Here is a 23,142-nt window from a genome sequence, read left to right as displayed (position 1 = left end):
GGCGCAGGCGTGTGGAGTTCACTTTCTTTTTGGGAGACTCAGGGGATGAATGCATTTGTACTCGGCAAGAGCTGCTTTGAGGACGTCTGCATGGATTTATCTCTTTGCGGTAGCAGGATGAACCTGCGGAAGGTTTTGAGGTGGACTGTATTATGTATGCCCTTCCTGAATGGGCTCTTGTGCCACCACTGTTTGTATCGATATCATAGGCTAGCATGCTACGTTTGGGAGCTCATCAAGCCACAAATTGTACACATTTTCCACCAGCGATTCCCCTTCTGTTTCGTGATATTACATACCTGTGAACGGGTCCCGAAACTCCAGCAGGTCCCGCTGCCCGTAGAACTCGCCCGCGACTGTCAAGATCATATTAAGCGTGGCTCGCATGTTCATCCGCGCACGCAGCTGATCCGACATGTCTTCGTCGTCAGACTCAGCCGTCTCTGCTGCCTCAGCAGGCACATCTGCCGCCGTCGTATCGAGCTGAGCAAGAAGGCGAGCTCTAGCCTCCTCCAACGTCTCAGCAGGTGCAGACTCCTCCGCCACCTCGCCTTCGTCCACCTCGCCATCCTCAGAAACGTCCATCGGTTCCGACTTTTGATCGTCGTTGACTTCTCCGTCCTCAACCTCGCCTTGCTCAGCGGGCTTCTGAGGTTCAGCATCCTCCCCGTTGGACTCCTCAGCGGGAGCCTTAGTCTCGCTATCGGGAGCCGGCGCTTCCCCGTCCCTTTCCTCAACCTCCATCTCCCGCATCACGTCCTCGTCGTCTGAACTCTCGTCAACGGCGTCGTGCACCCCCAGGTCCATCCCCTCCTCCTCCAGCGCGTCCCGCAGCCGCGCCATGTCCGCCAGGCTCTGCATCATCAACACCGCCCGCCTCCCCAGGTCCCGCACCCACCCAATTTCCGCATGGTTCAGCTCCCCGCGCTCCGGCAGCCGCGCCAATAGCGCCCACAGCCAGCGGCTCGTGCGCTCCCGCAGCTCGTACCCTCTCCTAAGGAACTTGCCGCCCAGCAGCACCCGGATGACTCGCAGCACGCCGTCCTTGTCCATCGACGCCACCTGCGCCGGCATCGGGTCCGACGTCCGCAGGCGCTGCGACCAGACGGAGAAGGTGGAGGACTTTGGGCCGAAGGCGCCGACGAAGTGGCCGTGGCTCTTGGGGAGGGCTGCGACGGCGGAGGCGGGAGGGTTGGCGTGGAGGGTGCCGCGGAGGGAGTTGAAGCGCGCGAGGATAGAGGAGAAGTAGGCCGCGTGCAGGACGGCGGGGTCGTCTTCGTTAGGGTCGAAGAAGCCGTCGCCGCCGTGTTCTTCTTCCCACTCGCCCTCTTCGTGTGTACCTGTGTCGTTGGCCTCCTCCCAGTTTGCCGGGCGGGCCGTGTATGCGCCGTCGTGGTAGTATCCCCTGAAATCGCCCTGGCCCGAGGTGTAAATCTCGCGGTCCTCCTTTACGTCTTCTCCCTCTTCAGGCTCTTCCTCTCCGTCTTGGTTATTCTGGAATTCCTTGGGCAGTTGTGGTCCGATCGGGATCTTGGGTGCGACGAGGAGGTGTGGGATTCCGTTCGCTTGCGTCCTAGACACTCACCATCAGCAATCGGGACGCTAACTTTGCACAAAAGTTCAGCACAAAACAGAGCTTTGAGCAGATTGAATGGGGGCGACTCACCTCACAGATTTAAGATATGCCATCGCATCTCCGTCGTCTTCAAAGTCGAGCTCAGGGTCGACAGGGACGGTCGTCGCGCTCTCGGTGGCCGAAAAGACGTATTTCTGGCCCCATGTCGGATCAATGTGGGCGTTCTGGTGTTCGCGAGGCTTCTTGCTGCGCTTGGAAGCCCGACCGGCGTCGGCGTCTGACGTGTCGCGGGATCGTTTGGAAGCCATTGTGGCCGGGGGAGCAGGTGTTGGACGAGGGGACGTCTCTTGGGAGTTGAAGTCGCGAAATTTCGTGATCGGGAGCTCAGGTCAGTGACGATGAAATGGCTAGCGCGTCCATGTCCCAGGAACTTTTTAATGGGGCGATTTGGCCTTATTTAGTGGGTCCATGGCCGTTGAGGCCGCTCACCGAGCCCATTTGACTTCACCGGCGCCGCTCCCAACTCCGGCAGCAGTTTGCAAGTCACCGCTGATACTGGAAGAATACCAAGTTTTTCTCATGATCCATGTCTGTTTTTAGTTTAGACATGAATCTATTCTGACCCATGTGAATGCGCTCAATGATGCCAAGGATTATTCGGACGAGCTTCATAGCTCCTTAATCGACTCAGACGGCGCAAGAATCGTGATGAAAGGTATTGAAATTCTATGGGCTCACTAGTTCTTGATGATCACTCTCGCTTGAACCTCCTCTGTGTTTATCTACCTGGAATCATGGCTCCTCTTGGGGCCTCAGGTCTTTGTGGTCAAAGTGCTACAACAGCGTGAACAAGACGAAAAGCATGTCAAGCGTTGCTTTTTAACGCCCGTGTAGTTCCTAAACATCTTTGCAACTTTCATCCCAGCGAATTAAAGAGGCTTTGCATTAGATTTCATAGGACATCATATGCTGGAACTCAGATTACAAGTCGTGAGAAATAAGAGGTGAACTAAATAATTGCTTTAAATGAAGAGCAAGATCGTGCTGCATTCTACCGTCGGCGTCGGCTTTTCCATCTGATCGCTACTAGCTGTTAGATAACAAACTTCATCGTTCATGAAGCATTCTAAAAACCCCAATTTTAATCTTATCGAACTTCTCTTGATTTTTCACTCATTCTCGAAGCGTTTTGCTAGTCTATGTTTGAAATTGTCACTTAACGAAGCGGTAAAGATAACGTGCGCATTTCCAGGACAAGTAATCATTTTCGAAAGATCAAGCTGTTTCGTCTTAATGAAGACACTTATGAAATTTTTTATTTCAGCTTGCTGGTTTGCATTTGTGGGGAAAAAGAGGTATGAAAATTGCTTGACCATTGGTCATTCGATGTAGTACATTGCTGATCAATATGTTTGCTTGCTACCAAGCTTGAAAATGAGACAAAGTCTCTGCTCTTGTAGCTCCAGTCGATATAAAGCTAGGTCTAGTGCTGCTTTATCTAAAAAGAACGGAAGCACATTAATATCCGAAACATAGGCTGGTTCTGCTTACAATCTTGTAAGACGTAGCCTAGGTGTTTCGGTAAGGTTAATTATTTCCAAGATATAAAGAATGAGACCGCTCAATTTTCCTGTGCTTGATTGACTACTGTATGCTCAACTGCTCTTATCGAAGACAACGACGACATTAGCAGTGAAGACGCTGATAACGACATAGAGGTAGAGAAGACGACGACAGCAACGGCAGCGACGACGATGAAGACGACGGTAAAACGTAGTGTGCTACCACAGGGAAAGTAGTCACTCTAGCACAGGAAAAATAGGCGGCTCGAAAGAATATCAGTACATGTAGTAAATTAAGACGCGGAAGGGGTTAATGAGTGTTTGTGAGGCGATACGTCGATAGGATCTAGCTGGTCAACAGGGCAAATCTGAGATACCTAGAGTTGTCAATACGTAATCTCTGAAGTATCGCGTGCCCTGAATTTCAACCTGAATGATGAAAGTCATCTGATAAACGCAATCAAGTGACCGCATCGTCGCATCTAGCATTTGAGAAAAGCGACCGCAGTAAATACAGATCGTATCTGACGCAGACTGCGATTGATCATGGTGCTAACTACTGAAGCTTCGGGTGAGAGGTGGGCCGCCCCTTCCTTTCACCCCTCCTTCCCAACGGCTCTTTCCACCTCACCTCACCTTCACCTTTCACCCACATTCCTAACCCTTCCATCCCGTCTTTGATAAAGGAGCTTTTCCTGCCTGCTGTCATCCGACGGTCGAGAGACACCCCCTCCCACCTCTTCCGTCCCGCTTAGTCCAGCGGTCCGATTAAAGAATGGTAGAAAACCTCAAGAGACGTCTTGGTTGGATTTTCATAGGTTCTTGAACTGACGAGTTCGAGAACTGAACTTTTGACTTTTTTTCTTCTTCTGTTTCGAACATCTAATCTGTGATGCCGACCGAGATATAAATTTATTCTGTCCTGCGTAACTAAGCTCATATCAAACCGTGCGATACCCAAGCTCGGTGTTGATCTGCAGAAGGGTGTCTCTGATGTTGGTGCAGGGGACCTAGCAGCGTCCCCACGAAAGCTCCTGCAACTCACCGACCCTTCACCGAAAATGATGTTAGTGAGGCACTTTTGTCACTGAAGTTGCGTAGCTGTTTCCGCCGACTTCAATTGTTCATTTTCTTTTTCAACGCTTCAATTGGTAATAAAGCACTGCTAGAAATTATGTGATCTTTCGTGATAACAGCAAAGAACTCGTTGTAAACCATCGCCACGACGTCCTGGAAATACAGCAAGGTCCTCAACTATCGGGCATCCAGAGCTAGCCTCGAACCCTGGTCCCAGCTCGGAACCACACCCACGCCAACCCGTCAACACCATCCAACCTTCTTCCCTCATCCACCACAATCGCCATCGCAACCGCAAACATGGCCACCGCACCCCAACAAACACCCTCTCAACCGCCCGCGCCGCCCGCAGACAATGAGCCCGTCTACGGCGGCCACACGCGGTTCGAGATCGAGCTCGAGGTATGTTGTCCCCCCTCTTCGCGCCCGCCCTCCATCATCGCGAACAGCACTAACCGTCGCACCAACAGTTCGTCCAATCCCTCGCGAACCCTTACTACCTCAACCACCTCGCCAGCCAAAAGCTGCTTACCCGCCCCGAATTCGTCGCGTACCTCGCCTACCTCCAATACTGGACCCGTCCGCCTTACCTCAAGTACATCATGTACCCTGGCCCTACACTCAAGCACCTCGAGCTGCTGCAGCAGGAGCAGTTCCGACAGGATATCATTAGTCCAGATCTCGTGTCGAGGCTGATTGAAGATGGCATGAAGGCGCCGGTGGAGTGGCACCGCAGCGAGGCTTGAGGCCTAGGACGAACGGTGACAATACTGACGCGGATTCGCGCTGTTGAATCTCACGACGGCGTTCTGGGGACGTCAGACGGACCCTTACATGTCTTGGGATGCGGCAGGAACCAGACGCATTTGATCTCAGCATTATGGGTGAATGGATGCGAGCCAGAGCTGGGGTCAAAACTACAGAGCCCTGAAGCGCCGCAGCCGCATGCTGCGGCCTACGCAGGGCGATTACCATCGCTGGTTCTGGAAGAGCGCGAGAGGCATGCACATCAATGCCAATACAGACGTGGCGCACAGAGGTCAGACAGGTATATGGGAAATGGCGTCAAGAAGGCTAGTGACGGCCGGACGTCCAACAGGGTATTATTAAACTGGTTCGAGAGATTAAGGCAGAAGACCCCTCGATACCCTCTCCCAGGCGCACCAATCGCGCCTCTAACATAGCAAATGAATATTCCCCAACGCCACGCAATGCCAAGCAGTGTAGACCAACGACGACGCGCTCCTCAGTTTTCTCTCCATCTCGTTCCGCAAGTCATGCACTGTGTTCTGTTAGCATCTTCTCCTCAACCCCAGACACACCAAGTAGCAGCAGCGTACCTTGAAGAATGTAGTCATAGGCTCATCAGCAGACCGAATCTGGACCTGGAAGAAGGCAGCCTCGTCGCCGTTGCATCCCTCCTTGGGGCACTGCGCGCGCGCCTTGTCGGCGTTGTCCCACTCGCCGGGACCGCCAAAGACATCCTCGCGCTCCTTGCGCTCGAATTCGCGGCGCGAGTAGATGGGCTCGGTGATGGCGTGCTCGAATGGACAGGTGCGGCACTCGAGGCGGTTGCGGACGCCGGCGTAGGCGGAGACGGTCAGGATGTTTGCGCAGTTGGGGCAGACTGGCGAGGCATAACGTTAGTCGGTGTCGCCGCGTTGGAGAGAATGTGGAACTTACAAAGCAACATATTGGCGGCTGGAGCTTTTCAGCGTGTCTAGCGGGAGGGCTGAATAATGCGGCGGCTATACTGCTGCTGCTGAGGGGAGTGCGAATGCGCAGCAAGCATGTCTCGGTGATTGTCGTGATCGTAGAAAATTCAGCGGGTCGAGATGCGACGGTGGGGGACGACGAAGTCACACCTCGGTCAAGACTCACCACCGAGAAAAGCTTGGCATCCATCACTCACCTTGGGACTGGACTCATCCCGCCGGATCCCGCCCAAATAAATCTCCGTGCCCCTCTATCCTTTCCATCACTCCCCCGCCTTACCCGTCCCCTCGACAATTAGCGCCTACCGGCGGGGCACTCCAACCACTGTGAGCTGTTACAGCGATCCTTTGTCTCTGTAAGCCGCCGGCGGTTACGTACCACACCCGCTAAAAGAAGACAGCCTCCAGGGGTTGGTAGATCTCACTGCCACCTCCTGGGCCCGGGTCTTCCCAGCCAAACACCTCACGTCTCCCCCAATTACGTCCCCTTGACCCAGATCTGGCCCAACCACCACTGCCGAACACCTGTACCTTTGACGGGATATACATCTGCCTGGTCCAACTGTCTCGCCTTGTGTGCGCGCGAAATCTGCATCCTTTCGTTGGGCACATTTGCACTTCGCGATTTTCTTCGACGGGCAAACTACCTAGCGCAGCCAGGCCTACCTTACCTTACACGAACGAACGAACGCAACGCAGGAGCCCCTCCTCCGAATTCACCGACAAACGAACCCAACTTTTACCCCACCAACCGAACCTACCTTTACCTTACCTGCACCCATCCCACTCCAGCACGGTGCCATTTCGAAACACATCTCTCCCCCGGAATCCCAACGACGTCAATACCTTCGCGAGGGCCGACTGATCATGGCGGGTGACAACGAGGAACACGAGGTAAGTCGCTCATGTCGCCGATCTGCCTGTTGCCCAAAACATCAAGGAGGGGTAGACTGACACCGAACCCAACACAGGGCGCCTCCGTCAAGGAGATCCTCATCGAGGCCTGCCGCCGCAACAACACCGACCTCTTCAATGAAGTCGTCGCCGACATCAAGGACGAGGACGAGCTCTCCCGCATCCTCAACGAGACAACCACCGTCATGGGAAACCACCTCTACCACGAAGCCGCCTCGCGGGGTAACTGTACGCTGGAGCCCATCCCAACCACTGCCCACTCGCTTCCAACCACAAACCCCTTCCTCCACACACATGTACTTACTGTCTGTCCATCCCACTAACACACCCGCCCTCCCGTAGACGAGATCATCGACCTCCTCCTCGACCAACCCAACTTCGAATGCGACCCCGTCAACCGCCTCGAGGGCGACACGCCCCTGCACACCGCCATCCGCTGGATTAACTCGGAACCCCCCGCCCAGCGCGAGTTCGGCAACGCCCTCGTCGACATGATGCTCGAGGCCGGCTCCAACCCGCGCGTCAAGAACAAGGGCGGCCTCACCGCCCTCCAGCTCGTCGACCCCCGCAACGCCGCCCTCCGCGACCTCATCCAGAAGCACGAGTACGCCTCCCTCAACGCCGGCGACTTCATCAACGTCGACTCCTCCGCCGCGGCCCCGAAGGGCAAGGCGCCCCCGGTGCCCAACCACACGGCGCCCCCGCCGGTGCAGGACGACGAGAGCGATGACGACGCCGAGTTCAGCGGGAGCGACGACGAGGAGAGGGCCGAGTGGGAGCGCAGACGGAAGGAGAGGGCTGCCAGGAGGGGCTGATGAGGCTGCTGCGGCTGGCTTGGGGTTTAGTGGATCGTCAGTTTTTATTGCATTCGAGAGGACGAAGGGGAGACTTCCGACATATCTTGCATTTGGAGAGGACGCGCTTTCCCTCCGTCTGGGTGGGTCTACTCGGGAAAGAGAGAGGGAGAAGGAACGCAAAGCTGTGAGATACAGGACGGGAAGTACAAACAAAACCAGATTCACGGGAGGAGTCAATTTCTTGGTACAAGTTGCGTAACGGGGAGGGTTGGGGGGAAGAAACACATGTTAGACTAAGGTATCGTCGCCGTCTCGTCAACCCTCGAGGGGAGGTCTTTTCGCAAAACAAAAAAATATCATAGACATTTCAAATGGTCCTCTGTTCCGGAGTGATGCAAGGGGGTCTGGAGGCCACGGGTCTCTTTCTCGTACCGGCTTAGACGGGAAGGTTGAGAAGGAGGTAAGTATGAGATTACGGTTTGTACATGAATTATCAAAGCATCGATTCGCTTTATTTGAAGATCATCTTTACTGAGTGCAAACAAAAGTTACTAGTTTCTGAGCGCCGTCAACGCAAGACGCAGAGAACAGTTCTGGATGCATGCGGCTGGATCGGAGCCGCCGTTCCAGTGCCACTGCGTCGGATACCGGACCCGAAAGCCAAAATCGACGTACCTGAGACTAAGATTTCACCGGAAGACGCAACTGCTTTCCCCAAGTTACAGTCAGAAATGCCAAGTACCAATATCAAGGAAACAAACCAAAACATTCACAAGGCATCCAAACGTGAGTATACACTTGATCTATTGTTTGATACAGGGTATGAAAGTTCTAGGTACGTGAAGGAAGGAAATGTTCGCTCTTGTCATTGTCGAGTCACACCCTCGAGTCCTATCTTTATCGTCTACTTCGTAGTTCTCGTTCCACGGCTCGTGTTCTCGTTCTAGGGTATCCCAATGCTTGAATCCAAAAGTAAAACATGACTCATTGCGCGGGTCCAGCCCGTCATGTCGAAACGAAGAGAAAGACCGCCAAATCGCTCAGATAGCCATCAGTAGAGCGGTTACAGCCGCTGCACAGACGGCCCATGCCGACTTGGACGTCACACCCGGAGCGGCGTTCTTCTCACTCTGCGACTCTATGTAGGAGAGGTTCTTAACCAGATCCAAGTTCTTCTGGCTCAAGTATCCGGCGCTCGCAAGCTCGAAAAGCTGGGGTCCCATGGTGCGAAGGATGTTGGTACTCCTCCCCGCCGGACAAAAGACGACCTCCCAGCCGCCGCCGGATGGGATAATGAAAGTCGATGTTTGGTCATCAAAGGCGAAACTGTAAGCGTCCGGACAAATTGATTTGGCATGCTTCGAGTACAACCCCGGCTTGCACTTGTTGGGGTCGTGCCACGATCCTATGCAACAGTCCTTATCCGAGTTGGTGGCGGCACATTGACTCTTGCACGGGCTAAAGTCGGGACGCATGATGTTGTCATCGGGGTAAGGGTAGACACCGTCACCAGGCTTCTCCGGTGGCATGGTAAGAAGGGGCCAAGGACACCAGTCTCGAGCGCTGTTATTCGTCTCGGTCGGTTCCCACGGGACGGGGTAGGTGGAGTTGGTATAAACAGTACCACTTGCTGCGGTATTTGACAAAAGGCCGGCCGTGGCGATGCAAGCACAATTGGTGAGGTTGGGCGGAATGTACGAGGTGTTGTCGGCAGGGATATAATTGATGCCCACGGGGATGTTGTAGCCGTCGACGAGGGAGATGTCATAAAAGGTCTGTCTCCCGGAAACGCCGCCAGCCAAGTTGAACTCGGCTAGTGTTGCAGGAACGGCGCCCTGTCCTCATTAGTATCTCTCAGTACCGCGCGAACCATGATCACTTACACTGAACTCGCAGTTAAGCTTTCCGAAGCAATCGCCCGTTGTGCAACCAGCCGACTCTCCATTGACAGTGCAATTGGTTCTTCCCCACGCTCGGCCTTGCCATGTCGGACCGACCCACAGGTCCCGGCTTTCACCCGCGCCAAGTTCGAAACCCCCGGTGCCGGGGCCGACGCCGTGCTGCGTGGTGATGCCTGGCCAGATCGGTTCTGAACATGTGTTTGTGATCTTCAAGGGTATCCTCCCGTTCCAATCCTCGGGCGGGCCTCGCCTGGCGGGGTTGTAACGCTTGTTCAGTGACAAGTAGTCGGTCTTGTAATTCGGATGTGTGCTCGGGAAGACGATGGCATTGGCGGCTGGGAGCTGCGACGCGAGAGCCAGCGCAACGAAGATGTTCCGGCCGGATGCCGTTGAGCGCCTGTCGCCTTTTCTCGACGGCACCTGTCTCATTGTCTGCGTATCGGTCGTCTGCGGTCGAATACCCAGACACTTCAAACAAAGAAGGATGATTGCAAGAATCAACAGCGGTATCGATTCGTGACTTAGAGTAAAGGTGTGGTCTATGCTGGGATGGTGCAACAGTTCATGGTTCAGAGGCCCCAAGCTTCCATGGTCCGGCGAGACGACGATCGGGCAAAGATATACCGGCGGCTTCTGCGAGGTGGTGATTTGGTGCCGCCAATAGCTCGCAACGGACCTGCGCCGAGTGACGTACAGCGTGTCGTCGAAAGAACGAATGGAAGCAAGGGGCGGCGAGGCCCCAAGAGGTGATCGGCCTGCTTGATCCAGGGCCAATACCTGATTATCCCTGTCGACGCGATATAGCGTCAGAGGGTGCCAGGTGGGAGCTGCAGGTTGGTTGGACGGATGAATCAGGAACTGGGTCGTAGGGCAGAAGGTAAAAACGACTATTTCAGGCGCTTAAAGAGGGTGTTCGTGGAGCTAGCGATGCAGAGAGGCGGATAGGGTGTTTAGAGGTTCGCACGCTCGTTGTTGCAGATGAAAATGGTTCTGTCCGCCATTCTCACGTCCTCGACACACGATGGAAAGGGGGGGCACTGGAGAGCCACTGCCTCCAACAGCAGCCGATGGGGAGTACCAGCCCATCCCATCGTCGCCTGCCCGCCGGCGCTTGTCGACGTTGCAGTTGCAGGGCCGGACCTTGGGTCGAACCTCTCAGCGGTTCATGTTCAGACGATGACGCAGGTGCAACTGGCTGCCCAGTTTCCCGTTGGAACTGCAGGGTCCATTTCGGGTGGCCAACGACCGGGGCCTTCCCTGCTTGGCTTATTGCCCCGCGCCGTTCTGGCCTCAGCTCCACCTGCAAGCTGATGTGGCTGTACCCAGGATTGTTAGAAGCGGTCAGCGCGAGAAGTACTGCCTTGCCGCCGGACTGTGGGACTGTACCTTCCTATGAGCTGTCCTCTATCTCACACACAGCCTCAGTATCGTTGCTCTTTCGCCGTCATCATATCACTTTAGATGCCATTGAGAATGTCAAGGGCCAACGTGGGGAACGTTGACTCACCACGTGGTGCAGAGTGAAGCCCACAGAGTTGTGCCGGGCATCGTAGCTTATTTCTTGGCCAAGATTTGGCGTTGACTTCGACCCTGCATCGACCCGGCGATATCTTCAGACGCGCAGACAGGAAAATAACCTTGCACGTCCCAGACGGGCACTGGTTGCAACCTCTTGGTCTTCAATAAACTTGATTTGTCCCATGCTGGGAATGTCGTGCGTCTACAGTGGACCACAGGCCATCATCTTTCAGTGTCGTAATAAAAGCCTCCCAGAGTCCAGTTCTCATCTCCAGTAGTGAGTCCTGGGAGGTCTCTTCGTAAGATATATACTCTTGGCCATTATTAGCCTCGGCTGTCCTTCCTGCTCCTTCACCTTTTCGAGGTATCATCCGAGTGTATGGAAACGAAATGCCCAACGCAAGCCGGCAAACAGATTATCATTCTTCTCCCCCCCAAATCCGCCATTTTTACCTGAAGCGCGCTCTGCAGCGGCCCATGACTTCGCCTTGGCAGACCAGTTCTGCACTGAACTCGGATCCGTCAAGAGTCAGGTAAATGTCAAAGTAGACACGGTAGAATGTGCCTTGTGGTGTGTCCATCCTCTCGAAGTCCTTCTCGAGGTTCTTGCGCGAAAGATCAGAGGTCAGAGTGACGACTTCCTTGATACCTGTCATGGGGTTAGCAAGTGCTGTGTCGATTTGTGAAGGTAATACGCTTACGAGGATCCTTGGTGTATTCGGGGCAAACATCGTCGTCGCAGGCGTAGAGGATATCCTCGTACATGAGGGTAGCGCCGGGGGCAACCTGTCTGAAGAAGGAAACCTTGACAGGCTCGCCAATCTTGACTTTCTGGCCCTTTTGCACGAAAATCTGCCTGGTGAACTTGCAACGGTCCTTGCCGTCGAGGGACGGCACACGGTAGGCCTCGGGGTGGTAGCCCTCCTTGAAGGGCTGGAGAGTGGCCATGAGGTAGTGACGACGAGCAACACGGTGGGTGACGACGCGCTCCGTGATACCGGCAGTAACGGCACCCTTGACGATAGCAGCGACGGAGTCCATGGGACGCACCACCTTGGACTGGAACTGAGGAGGGACGTGGAGCTTGATCTGCTGGAAGAGGTACTCGGAGGCACCGAAACCTCCAACAACCAGAATGTTCTGCAGAGTGCGGTTCTGAGCCTGGATGGCAATGATCTGGTTTCTGACGAGTTCCAGAATGCGGTTTACGACAGGCTCGAAGCACTGCAGAATCTCCTCGTTTGTGAAGGTCATGTAACCTTCCTCAATACCGGCCTCGGGGAATTCCGCCTCGATACCGACATCCACAGCCCACTTCTGACCGTTATTACGGAAGTCGGCCTTGATGCGGTTCTCGAAATCCATGATGCACTTGGCGTACACACGGCCGGCCGTCTTGGATCCGTCGGGCAGCTTCATCTTGCGGATCTTTGTGCGCAGAATGTTGCTAAAATTACGGTTGAGCGCTGTTGAACCGCAAGAGTCACCAGATCCAGCCGTGCACTCGGCCACCGTAAAGGGGTTCTCATCCTCGACTTCGTAGGCAATTAAATCGACCGTACCACCACCGCAATCGACAATCAGAACGGCGTCGTGAACCTTCAAGTTAAGAAGGCCAGTCTTGGAGCAGAAGATTGCCGCCGCCTCGGGCTCGGAAACCAGGGTAAGGCGGTTGTCGTTCTCGTCTCGGAGGAAACCGGCCTGAATGGCAGCGGCTCTGGTGGCAGCCTTGCCAGCATCGTTCCAAATAGCGGGCACTGTCAGGTAGTACCGAATGTTTCTCTCCTCGCGGTTGAACACTTCACCCAACGTCTTCTGCAGCGCAGAGCGCATGGCCTGGCGGAGCTTGAAGAGGTAGTCGGCCGCAACATCGATTTCAGACTTGCCAGGAGGCAGAGGAGGCAGGTTGATGGGGTCGATATATGTGTTGCCGGAAAGCATCAGCTGCAGCTTGAACCATTCCACCTTTTGCACGCCGGGTTTCGGGTACCCAGTAGGCGCGAGGGCATCCGCAATATCGGGACCCCATCCGACAACCTTCTGGTATTGATCGTAGTAGAGAACGGTGGGAATCTAGTTCGAGTTTTGTCAGCTGCGATTGAACGCATTGATTCAGTGCCTCCTTGATCGAACCTTTTGCTTTGTGTATGATCCGGCGCCGGGCCATTCCGTAATAATATCCTCCTTAGCCTCGTTGTTCGTGGCGAACGCGAAAGCCACACCGGAAAACGTCGTACCCTGGCAGTCATGTCAGCAAGCCCGGTCACCCCCGCACTTCTCTCCGGTGTCCACGTACGAAATCGATGCCGACTATCAGCTGAGCCTTGCTCCTGCTGTTGCCCTCAACCTCGGCCGCGCTGCCGCCTCTCTGATATTGCGCCATAGGGCCTCCGGGAGGGCCAGGAGGACCCGGGGGAGGGTAGCCACCACCGCCACCGCCGTACTGAGGAGGACCGCCCATGGGATGTCCTTGACCGCCGACAGGAGGGAGCTGAGGCGGGTATCCGGCGACGGGAGCGCCGGTGTTGATGGGAGGGGGACCGCCGACCATTTGGCTAGGCGGGGTTCTCGTCGGGCCTTGGTTCGTCAACGGGCTTGTGCGGCCGATGGGAGGAGGGCCGCCTTGAGGGTAGTTTGCCGAATAACTCGGTGGTCGGTTCCCGGCGCCTGGGTGATTCATAGGGGCGATAGAGGCGGAAGAGGTCGAGGCGATCGAGCCAGGACGAACGGGGATCTGCTGCGGTATTTGAGGGGCGCCGGACGGGTGGCCTTGGGGAGGAGGGGTCGGGCTTGGGGTCTGGTTCGGGTCTGGCGTTTGGATGCTGGCAGTTGACTTGCGTTTACCGAAACCAAAGCCTTTCAGGCGGGAATTGGAAAAGCTCATAAGGGAAGTGGTATGGAGGAGGGAAGAAGAGGAGGGAAGAGGGGAGAGGATAAGGGACTCGGGCCTCAGGTGGGCAGGACAGGCAGAGGGTATATCGATTCGGTTTGGGTTGCAGCCGTGTGGTGGTGGTGGTCTCGCCGGGCTGGTCCTGGGCGCAGGCTTGGGCTTTAGACCTTGGGCTTAGGACTCCTCCAGAGGTGGGCGCTGCTGCTGCTGCCGGTGCTTGTGCTGTGCTGTGCTTCTGCTTCTGGGGACGGGACAGGACAGGACAGGACAGGATGGGCAGGACAAGACAAGTAAGGTAAGGATGGGATGGAGCAGGCAGTAGGCTGGGGGGAGGGGGTGGTGGTCAAGTCGCAGTCAAGTCACGGCGCGCCGTGTGGACGGATAGTGAGAGACGGGAAACAGACGGGAGTCGGGAGCGAGAGTCAGGCAGTGGGTGAAAGCCAGGACGACGGACGGGCCTCTGTAGGTAGCTCAGGACTTGTCCTTCTCTCTTCGTTTCCGTCTGTTACTTCGTTTCCGTCTCTCTCTGTCTCTCTCCCAGGTGGTGGCAGTCTGCAATTCTGGACTCTCTGCACTAGGCACACACAGGTTGGCGGGCTGTGACGGTATGGTTCTGGGGGCTGTTTGACAGGACTGATCGGATGGACCAGACGAGAACGTGTGGGAAAGAGTGAGGAGTGAGAAAATAGAATGTGCACTGGGCCGGGCTGGACTGGATTGGACTGGCGGGCTGGGAATTAGGAATGGGGGACCCGTGGTGAGCAAGCAGCAGCGTGAGGAGTGCGAGGTGGACGCAACGCAACGCAACGCAGACGCAGCGACGGAACGAGGATGGGGGGTGGAGGGGGTGGGCCGTATTCGTGGGCCGTGTGCTGCTTTTTTTTTCTCGCTTCCCTGGCGGGGGGAAGGAGCGAGGGGGAGCGACGAGGGCGTGGGCTGTGGAAGGGAAGCCGAAGTAAGTGTGGCACCGTAAGGCCAAGGCAAGGTGGACGACGTGGGCCGGCGCTTGTTGCTTTCGCTTTTCTGAATGAGATTCTCCTCCGTTTTTGGGGATGATGCAGGTGGTGCAGAGAGCGGTGCGACAGACAGCGAACGACTTCAATAGAGCCGTATTGTCCAAGAAGAAGTTACCCAGGTAGTTAGTTGTATGAGGCGCGTGCAAGAGAATTGACTGACGGTGGACGGCGGACGGTGGTACGAAGAGGTCGAGTAGGTACCTTACGAATAGCGAAAGCAGAAGGCGGGATGGGACGACCGGGATGTGTCAAGTTTTGGTTTGGGAGAGGTGGAGGAGGCAAAGCGAGTTTACTGGACCGAGGAATACCTCTGCACGTATTCGATCTCTGTGCAACAAGGTGGACGGAATAGCGAACGTTTGTTGCCGTAAATAACTGCAGAATAAATGTTATGCACAAGACCTGATGGTTGTTCCCGACAACGGACAAGATTGCCGCTGGGGATCGAGGATCGGGCTGGAGGATGCTGACAATGATGATAATGTTACCGTTGGCCGTTGCTGTTTGCTGGTGTTGGTGTTGGTGAGGCACCTTCTCTGTACCTACCTAAGGTAGGCATGTACCTCAATTCATAGTGGAGAGGGAGAGGCAATACGAGATTCTGGAGCGAGTATTGGGGACCGTCAACACGGACAAACGGACAGAACACTCTGAAATCAAAACCGAGGAACTGCTTGCATTGTTTCTCGAGCTGTTTTACCTCTGCCGCCCTGCCTGCCTCTACTTCTTGCTTCCCGTGCTTCGTTTCTGTGTCCCGTCGTGTTTTGCAGCGTGAGCGCTGTGCTCTCTGCTGCCGGTGCACCTCCAGCTGCTGGAGCCGTCCATGGTGCTGAGCTGCCCTGTGCTCCCTCCGCGATAGGTGGCGGGGTGGGGTAGCTGTAGGACGCCGCAAGTATCTCACCGCATGCTTCTGCAGGGACTCTACCTGCCTACCTTCCCTAGGTGCCTACATCCTACATCCTACATCCCACCTCCCGCCTGGTAGTGTGGCTGGACTGGCGCCAGCAGCTGACGGCACTAAAACCAGCCAGCGGGTGCGCCAGGTGGAGGAACCACTCCCACGACTTACCCCGGCTCGTTTCTGGGCAGTGTAAGGCTGAGCGACGCCGCCGCCGCCTGCCACTGGATTGGGCTCGCGACAATTAAACTGGCCTTCTGGCTGCAGCCTGCAGCGCGAGAGTCCCGTCTTTGGGTACCTACCACCAAACGCAAGGTACGTACGTTGGATGGGCGGTGCCGGTGCCGGTGGAGAAAGCTGTACTATCCGTCGCATGTACGCGCGAGGTACTTACTTCACTTGCCTACCTCGTCAGCAAGCACCGTTCGTACGTTCGTAGGACTTTGCTCGTTGCCCTGCGCCGAGCAGTCGACAGATTTCACACCGGATTACACGCAGGACTTGAGCGGTCAGACAGTAGTGTTGGTTTCGTCCTGTCTCTATCGCCGTTGTCCTGTCAGTGAACCTGCTGCGTCCCTCTATCTACACCAGACACCTGTCTTGAGACTGCGTCCTTGGTGCCTGTATCAGACGCGGCAGACATTGGACGGCGTCTGTGGTGAGGGAGGGACGGCTTTCCTGTACCGCCCAATACGGCGAAGACTGGGCGACGGGCCGAGCAAAGCATCTGAGTCGTAGTAATCGTCTCATCTCGCTTTCCCGAGAAGTTGAAAGAAGTTTACCATGTACCGAGAGGCCAGACAGGAACTCTCGCTCTCAGAGAGGCTTAAAGTTGTCGTTGATGACATTCAGGAACAAGACAATTTCGATGCCCAGAAACTCAACCTTGTCCTTTCGTCGGACATGTCTGACAGCTGACAGAGTGCGACGACGGCAAAAAAGAAGGACAGGGACGCGGAGATCCTGCTGCGACTCTCGTGGAGACGACACACGGGGTTCCCGGGACGTTGGATGCGCCCTTTTGTCAGCAACCAGCTTAAGGTTGAGTTAAGGATTTCAGGGCAGGGAATTGTGTTGTCCATCCCGCGAAGATGCGGCAGACCCTTGTTTATCAGCGTGCCGTGGCAGCCTTCCTCCTCACTTTGCGTACCCTATTCCAAGATAACTCGCGGAACTTCAGCAGTGGCTGCGGTTCTGCCGACAAACTACTGCAAGCCTTCGGTTGTCTGAACTGGCTTGTTGGCCAAGACGGTCATGTACGCATCATTGCGCAGCAACAGAAAGAATACGGCCACAATTGACGCCCAACGCGACATCGGTATGCAGGTTGCGAAAGATTCATGATTCCAACCATCATTCCATTAGCAAAGAAATAAGCATCCGTCTCGTGGGACCCCGTCTTGGTTTCGTCTATCCCAGCCGCGAGCCGAGTTGCGATGCCAGCCCGCCGGACCCTTGACGGCCAAAGTATCTTTTGCATGCTGGACCTGCTGTGGAATACGCGCGACAGAAACAGACCTAGCGTGGCTCGGCACGGTCTCACAGGTTCTGTGTGGCCCTGGGATGCAGGACTTTCTGTAGGACTTTTCCTCCTTCTTGGTTGTACCGCTGAAGTACCTCTTTTCAGGATTCCATGAGGAAGAAACCCACCACATGCAGTCTACCGCCGCCGCCACCAGCAACATCAGGCTTCCCGACTCCTTCAGCTTGAAGCAGCCGTGAAAGTCAATCATGGAATCCCTCATGAATAGGGCGGCCACTGGTCCACCCTTCTTTCTCTCCCTCGAGTGTTTGATCAAAATCGTGGCACAATCGCCGTCTCCTTTCGGTCGACAGGGCGAACCGGTCCTTTGTCCTGGGAATTGGCTTCGGGAGGGGTGCAGTTGGCTTGGGCGGTGTACCTTTTCCCCCTTATCTTTATTTTTTCTTAAACGCCGAATTCCATCCAGCCATCTCCTTCAATTTCTTCGTTGATTCGTGCTTACCCCGCCAGATTAGGTTCGAATCACCTACCTAGGTAGTGTAAGGTAGAGAGCACTGGCGTGAGCCCCTCTTTCCCCATGTGTTTCTTATGTAATAATTGCTCGGGACGGCAGGCAGGGACCTGCCAAAATGTGCGACTTCCTCGGCGACAACTTCCGAGCCACAGAAATCCCTTCGAGCCGTCGTTCGAAGATGCCGTCTCGTCCGCTCCCAACAACATTCTGACTTGAGAAGAAAGCCATTTGCATACGATACCCGGGGAGATCCCACCCGGACCGGGAGCCCTGCAATTCAATTGTTCCACAGAATGCTGATGCACATCTCCCAGCTGCCTTAGCAAAGTGGGGCAAAGGATTCGGTCATGTCATCCAACCTCCAGGCCTTGCATCCCTCGCCAACAAGCAGTGAACCAACGAAAAACTCAAGCTATCCTTTCTGAGCTTTCCATATCGGCAATGCAAAAGGAAGACGCCGGCTGCAGTCGCCAATGGCCGCTGCTTGCTGATCAGTCGGTGTCGAGAATGTCTATCAACAAGCAGTTAGATATTCCGCAGAGAAAGCCTTGCCGACGTCAACATTGGCTCCGTTCTGCCAACACTAATCGCCAAGTCAACCTGGTGTGCCTGCTCTAGGAATCAGAAACAGCGAAACATCATTGACGTAGGCTTCCCGCCGCCTGCCAGAGGACGGTGGACAATACAATCATGTTCCACACTGGCAAGCCAGGGTCGGTGAGGCGTAGCACAAAAGCCATGCTGAGCCCCGGAGACATCTGATAGGCTCGACAAGGGAGCCCTTACTGCCTTCGTCTCTCTGATCGGCCTCCGCAGCTCAGCCGCACTGTTTTTGGGTTCACTCCAGCGTCCCCGTACCCGTCCAGTCTCCGTCCCGCGACCGGTCGGAATCCTGCCAGTCTATGAGCCAGCCCGCTTCAGTCCTTCTCTCATTCGCGAGCTCGCTTGTGGCTCTTGTCAGCGCCAAAGCCTGAGTTTTTCGGTTCGAGGCTTCCCGCTTTCCAAGACTTCCCGCCGCCCCGGAGCGGTGTTGTCCCGTCAATATCCCCGGGAACCTGCCGGCCGTTTTGCAGTACCGACAGGCGGCCAAGGCGGAGCACCTCCCGTGCGTTGGTTGTCTCGATTTACATTCATCACACCGACACCCGAGAGCGCAGGCTAGTGTAATGCGCAGAAGCCCCATCTCGGCCGAGCGTTTCCTTCGTAGCTCGGTAACCCGCGGGGCCTCTTGTTTCTTCATCCTGTCATGGGCTCCGTGACCGGCTTCATCGGTATTCTGTTGGCTAGGGACCCCACGCATGGGAGACAGCGCCTGTGGTTCTCCGCTACGACGTCGATACGATAAACTCGCGAGAGCCGGTGCACCGCCCCTTCTGAACCCCGTCCGCTTTGTGGAGCCTCTCTGGCTCGGAGCTGCTCCAAAGCTCCGGATTGGCTCCGGCGACGTCCGAGTCCCTTGCCATGGAACATGGAAGTTTGTGGGTTCATACCGTCCGCGTGGACAGAGCCACTCCCGCCGCGTCGGTTGACTTGGATGGCCGGCAAGGTTGGCTGACGTGCTCGCTGCGTGGCTTCGGTGCCCCGGAAGTTCCGTGCCGGGCAGTGAATCATGGTGCCGTCGCGAACGGAGAAGACGAGGACGAAACCGATTTCACTTTGTAATCGCCTTTGGTGTGCGTGCAGGTCTCCAAGTCTTGAAAACATAACATTCAACACATCACGAGATGTCTCCAGCTTATCCTCTCACGCCTGAGCGCTGCTGTTGAGCATGCTGCGATGCAGCTATTTCATCGGCCACGTCCATCACCCACGTCCCTTTTCCCACGAGTACCGAGCCAGACGTCACATCTCTCGTCTCGAAAGGCACTCGACATGTCTTTTGTCAGAAGCAGACGACATTGAAGGGGTTAATCAACGTGCCATAGGACTCCTATGGGCCCCCGAATGCGCATGCCAGACGCAGTTTTCCCCTATTAACAGGAATGTGCAAGTGCAATCGCCCGTCTCAATAGTCCCTGCCGTCAAGTACTGCGTGGCCACCAGGTAGTCAGTGGCTACCTATTCTCCCTTTCCCAATTGTGGTTGGACTATGTCCCTGGCTGGGAGCAGTAGCTGCCTCTCCATTGGCCCCGGCTCTCCCTCCCCGTGCCTTATCCAATGGCTTGGAACGCCAGCCTTGAGATTTGGGTTAAACTCTGGATATCAATCACGTCCTCCTCTCATGAACGGAAAGACGGAATTGGCCAGCTACCAAGGCGAGTTGGCAAACTTTGTAGGCGTATGTTCGTAGCTGCGCTGCAGATCCAATAGTGCAAGCAGCCACCGAATCATACAATGACTGCTCTATTACACTCAAATCGCCGGCTTCGGCCGACTGATGGCCGCTTCCAGGAAAGTGCGATTCTCCATGTCGCGGGCGGCAGCTACCAAGCTTGATGGTGGGCGGAAAGAGCGTTGCAGGTAAACGGACAGCCATCAGATGTGTCTCTTTCCCTCGCTACCTAGCACTTTTTTTCAAAAATGCAGCCACCTCCAGTCTCCCTTCGACTCTGTGTCTTCAGCTTCTCCTACGCCAGTTCTGCGAGTGGAAATCTGGGGGTGTCATTGCAGGGCAACTGAGACACCTTGAATGTCAGGATATCCCCAAGACACGCGCAACTACTGCTGATAACCTCGCCTCGTGGAATGTTGGGCCACCGCGTTCTCCGCATCTATTAGAAGGCTTCGACATCCCCATTGCGATTCTCACCAGACCTGCCCACAGCACCATCACAGGGCCAGGGTTTCGACATGATGGACTTTTACTCGCTCAATCTCGCCGTCTTCGTGGCAGGCAACGGCTACCTGCTGTACCGGCAGTATCAGCGCCAGCAAGACGAGGTCGTCGAGGAGCTCAAGCAGGAGGCTTCTGATGCGGACTACGGCTCTGATGGGGAGGCCGAGCACCAAGGCTCGCTCCTGGGAACCGACACCAAGGCTGCTGCCCGCCAGTTCCAGCTAGACTATTTCCCCGTTTACGCCCTTGCGATGGCTGCGGATTGGTTGCAGGTAATGTGTTGGTGACAGGCGGTGCGTGGGAGCCAAGCTGACATCCGTAGGGCCCTCACATCTATGCCATTTACAAGTACGAGAAGAACATCCCCGAGAAGGTCGTTGCGGCGCTCTATGCCGCTGGATTTGTTTCTGGTGCCATCTCCGCCTCCTTTGCCGGCGAGCTCGCTGATCGATACGGGCGTCGTCTCGCTTGCCTCACGTACTGCGTCACCTACATCCTGACGTGCCTGACGATGCTTTCCGACAACCTCTTCATCCTGTTCGTCGGTCGCTTTGCCGGCGGCGTCTCAACCACTCTTCTTTACAGTGTTTTCGAGGCATGGTTGATTACCGAGTACCACCAACGCGGCCTGTCCCAAAGCAAGCTCAAGCTGGGCGCCATCTTCGGAAACATGACCACCATCAGCTCCATCGTTGCGATCCTGTCTGGCATTATTGGCGACATCCTAGTCAACTTTCTCGGCGGCCGGGTCTGGCCGTTCATGGCTAGCGCTGCGTGCTCTGCTGCGGCCATCATGCTCATTCTCAAGTCATGGAAGGAGAATTACGGAGGCCTGCAGAATAGCCAGTCGAGTTCTCTTGCCGATGTCAAGAGTGGAATTCAGTCAATCTTGGCCAATGCACGCGTTGTGGCCTTGGGTCTGACATTGACCTTCTTCGAGGGTTCGATGTACCTCTTTGTTTTCTTCTGGTCCGCAGCGCTGAAGAGTGCCAGAACCAAGGCTGGTTCAACGGAAGAGCTGCCCTTCGGTCTCATCTTTTCGAGTTTCATGTGCTCCATGATGGCCGGTTCTGCATTCTTCTCCCTCTACACTAAGACGCATACCAAGGAGACGACATCCCTTATCCTGATGATTGCGGTCCTCACCGTTAGCGGTTGTTTATCAGGAGCCATCTTGCTGGAACAGGAGCAGTTGCTGTTCTGGGCTCTCTGCATGATTGAGGCATGCATTGGAGCCTACTTCCCAAGCATGTCGTTCTTGAAGAGCGAGGTTGTGGAGGACAGTACTCGCGGGCGTGTCTACAGTCTTCTGAGACTGCCTCTCAACGTGTTCGTCGTCGTTGCGCACAGTCTGGACGAAGAAGGTAAGTGGTCCCTTTCGAGACTAACACTCAACAAGCATGCTGACTTTATGTATAGGCGACGGTCATCGCAACATGGTCTTCATCACCTGCGCGGCTTTGTTGTTGGCATCCTTCTTTATCATCAAGAGGAGCTTTTCTGCCTAAACGCCTCGTTGCTCAGGGTCATGTTACGCAACGGCAAGGTGCATCTGATTGGAGGGTGTTTTGGGCGTATGGACAAGTTTATGAAATGTTCATTCAGCGTGGGAAAGGGAATACTCAAGGCATGGCATTTGCATCAGATACGGGTACTGTGGAGAGCGATGTATGATTGGCATGAACATTGGCATATGGCTTTAATCACGGTCAGACATCCCTCATAGACTGGAAATTTCTGGAAGAGAATCAAAAGAAAGCAATCTGGCCTGTTGGAGCCATGTTGAAGGTGAAGCGAGGCTCCCCCAGCAAAAGGAGATATTGACGACCAGGATATGTGACGATGCCGCCAACCAAACGCCGGGGAACGAGGTCGTGGGGTTGAGTGACCGAGTTCAGCGCAGGGGCCTGCTCTCATTGGGGTTGGGTTTCCGTTTCATCAGGTCCAGCTTCCTTCCCCTTTCGGGGCATTTGGCTGCCGCGTGCCGTGTCCTACAAGTATCGTGTGCCTCTTTTTTTTTGGGATGTGTTTACCCCAAGTTTCCTCTCCAACTCTGTGAAGGCCTCGAACAGTGCACGTCAGCGATTGGCATTCCGAGTGAGCCCTCCTCGCGTGGCGGCGTGCCATTCGTAGTGAGCTGCACTTAAGATCCTTCGACTTGCAGTCGTCAACCCCGGCTCTTGCAGTCCACACCGCACTTGTTTTGCGGAACCCCTTGCGAACCGGTTCGACTGAGCAGCGATTTGAGTGGCCAACTCAAAATTCACCCTCCACCGTCCAAGGGGACTGTTTAATGCAGAAGTCGCATTCGAGGAAGGAGAAGAGGGGGAAGGAAAAGGCCGTTGGTTTTAGCAGAGAGAAGGATCAACAGCCAGCCTCTTTCCGTCGCTGCTCTTTATTCTCTTGTCTCTGATTGCTGAGCATCAATCGGGTTGTGTCTTCCGTTTTTCATCTCATTCTTTACCAATCGACGTTTTACCTCAACATTGCCCTTGCTTCCTCAA

At 55.3% G+C, this 23,142-nt stretch overlaps 6 protein-coding genes across 6 annotated transcripts; 3 read left to right on the top strand and 3 right to left on the bottom strand.

The window, feature by feature from the left end:
- Positions 1–291: 291 nt before the first annotated feature.
- GCG54_00008794 (uncharacterized protein) lies at positions 292–1,884 on the bottom strand (the record flags this gene model as incomplete). The annotated part of the gene is made up of 2 exons (XM_045408753.1): positions 292–1,573; positions 1,667–1,884. 2 exons carry the CDS (start codon positions 1,882–1,884, stop codon positions 292–294), a joined length of 1,500 nt encoding a protein of 499 aa, XP_045266496.1.
- Positions 1,885–4,515: 2,631 nt separating this feature from the next.
- Positions 4,516–4,961, top strand: GCG54_00008793 (Mediator of RNA polymerase II transcription subunit 31; the record flags this gene model as incomplete). Its single annotated transcript, XM_045408752.1, has 2 exons — positions 4,516–4,617; positions 4,686–4,961. 2 exons carry the CDS (start codon positions 4,516–4,518, stop codon positions 4,959–4,961), a joined length of 378 nt encoding a protein of 125 aa, XP_045266495.1.
- A 500-nt stretch (positions 4,962–5,461) lies between these two features.
- On the bottom strand, positions 5,462–5,908 carry GCG54_00008792 (DNA-directed RNA polymerase III subunit RPC10; the record flags this gene model as incomplete). Its single annotated transcript, XM_045408751.1, has 3 exons — positions 5,462–5,497; positions 5,556–5,842; positions 5,899–5,908. The coding sequence occupies 3 exons, from the start codon at positions 5,906–5,908 to the stop codon at positions 5,462–5,464; spliced, it is 333 nt and encodes a 110-aa protein (XP_045266494.1).
- Positions 5,909–6,797: 889 nt separating this feature from the next.
- GCG54_00008791 (uncharacterized protein) lies at positions 6,798–7,660 on the top strand (the record flags this gene model as incomplete). The annotated part of the gene is made up of 3 exons (XM_045408750.1): positions 6,798–6,824; positions 6,986–7,073; positions 7,188–7,660. The coding sequence occupies 3 exons, from the start codon at positions 6,798–6,800 to the stop codon at positions 7,658–7,660; spliced, it is 588 nt and encodes a 195-aa protein (XP_045266493.1).
- Positions 7,661–8,682: 1,022 nt separating this feature from the next.
- GCG54_00008790 (Pathogenesis-related protein 5) lies at positions 8,683–13,945 on the bottom strand (the record flags this gene model as incomplete). The annotated part of the gene is made up of 6 exons (XM_045408749.1): positions 8,683–9,477; positions 9,526–9,990; positions 11,559–11,710; positions 11,763–13,134; positions 13,195–13,299; positions 13,358–13,945. The coding sequence occupies 6 exons, from the start codon at positions 13,943–13,945 to the stop codon at positions 8,683–8,685; spliced, it is 3,477 nt and encodes a 1,158-aa protein (XP_045266492.1).
- A 6,635-nt stretch (positions 13,946–20,580) lies between these two features.
- Positions 20,581–22,146, top strand: GCG54_00008789 (Molybdate-anion transporter; the record flags this gene model as incomplete). Its single annotated transcript, XM_045408748.1, has 3 exons — positions 20,581–20,910; positions 20,961–22,002; positions 22,058–22,146. Coding segments are annotated over 3 exons (1,461 nt in total), but the record flags the coding sequence as incomplete, so codon positions are not given.
- Positions 22,147–23,142: the final 996 nt, after the last annotated feature.

Source organism: Colletotrichum gloeosporioides (genome assembly GCF_011800055.1).
Source record: "Colletotrichum gloeosporioides strain Lc1 chromosome Unknown consensus_30, whole genome shotgun sequence".
Classification (NCBI taxonomy): domain Eukaryota; kingdom Fungi; phylum Ascomycota; class Sordariomycetes; order Glomerellales; family Glomerellaceae; genus Colletotrichum; species Colletotrichum gloeosporioides.
The sequence above is the reverse complement of the archived record's forward strand: the minus strand, read 5'-3'. Positions and strand labels throughout refer to the sequence as shown.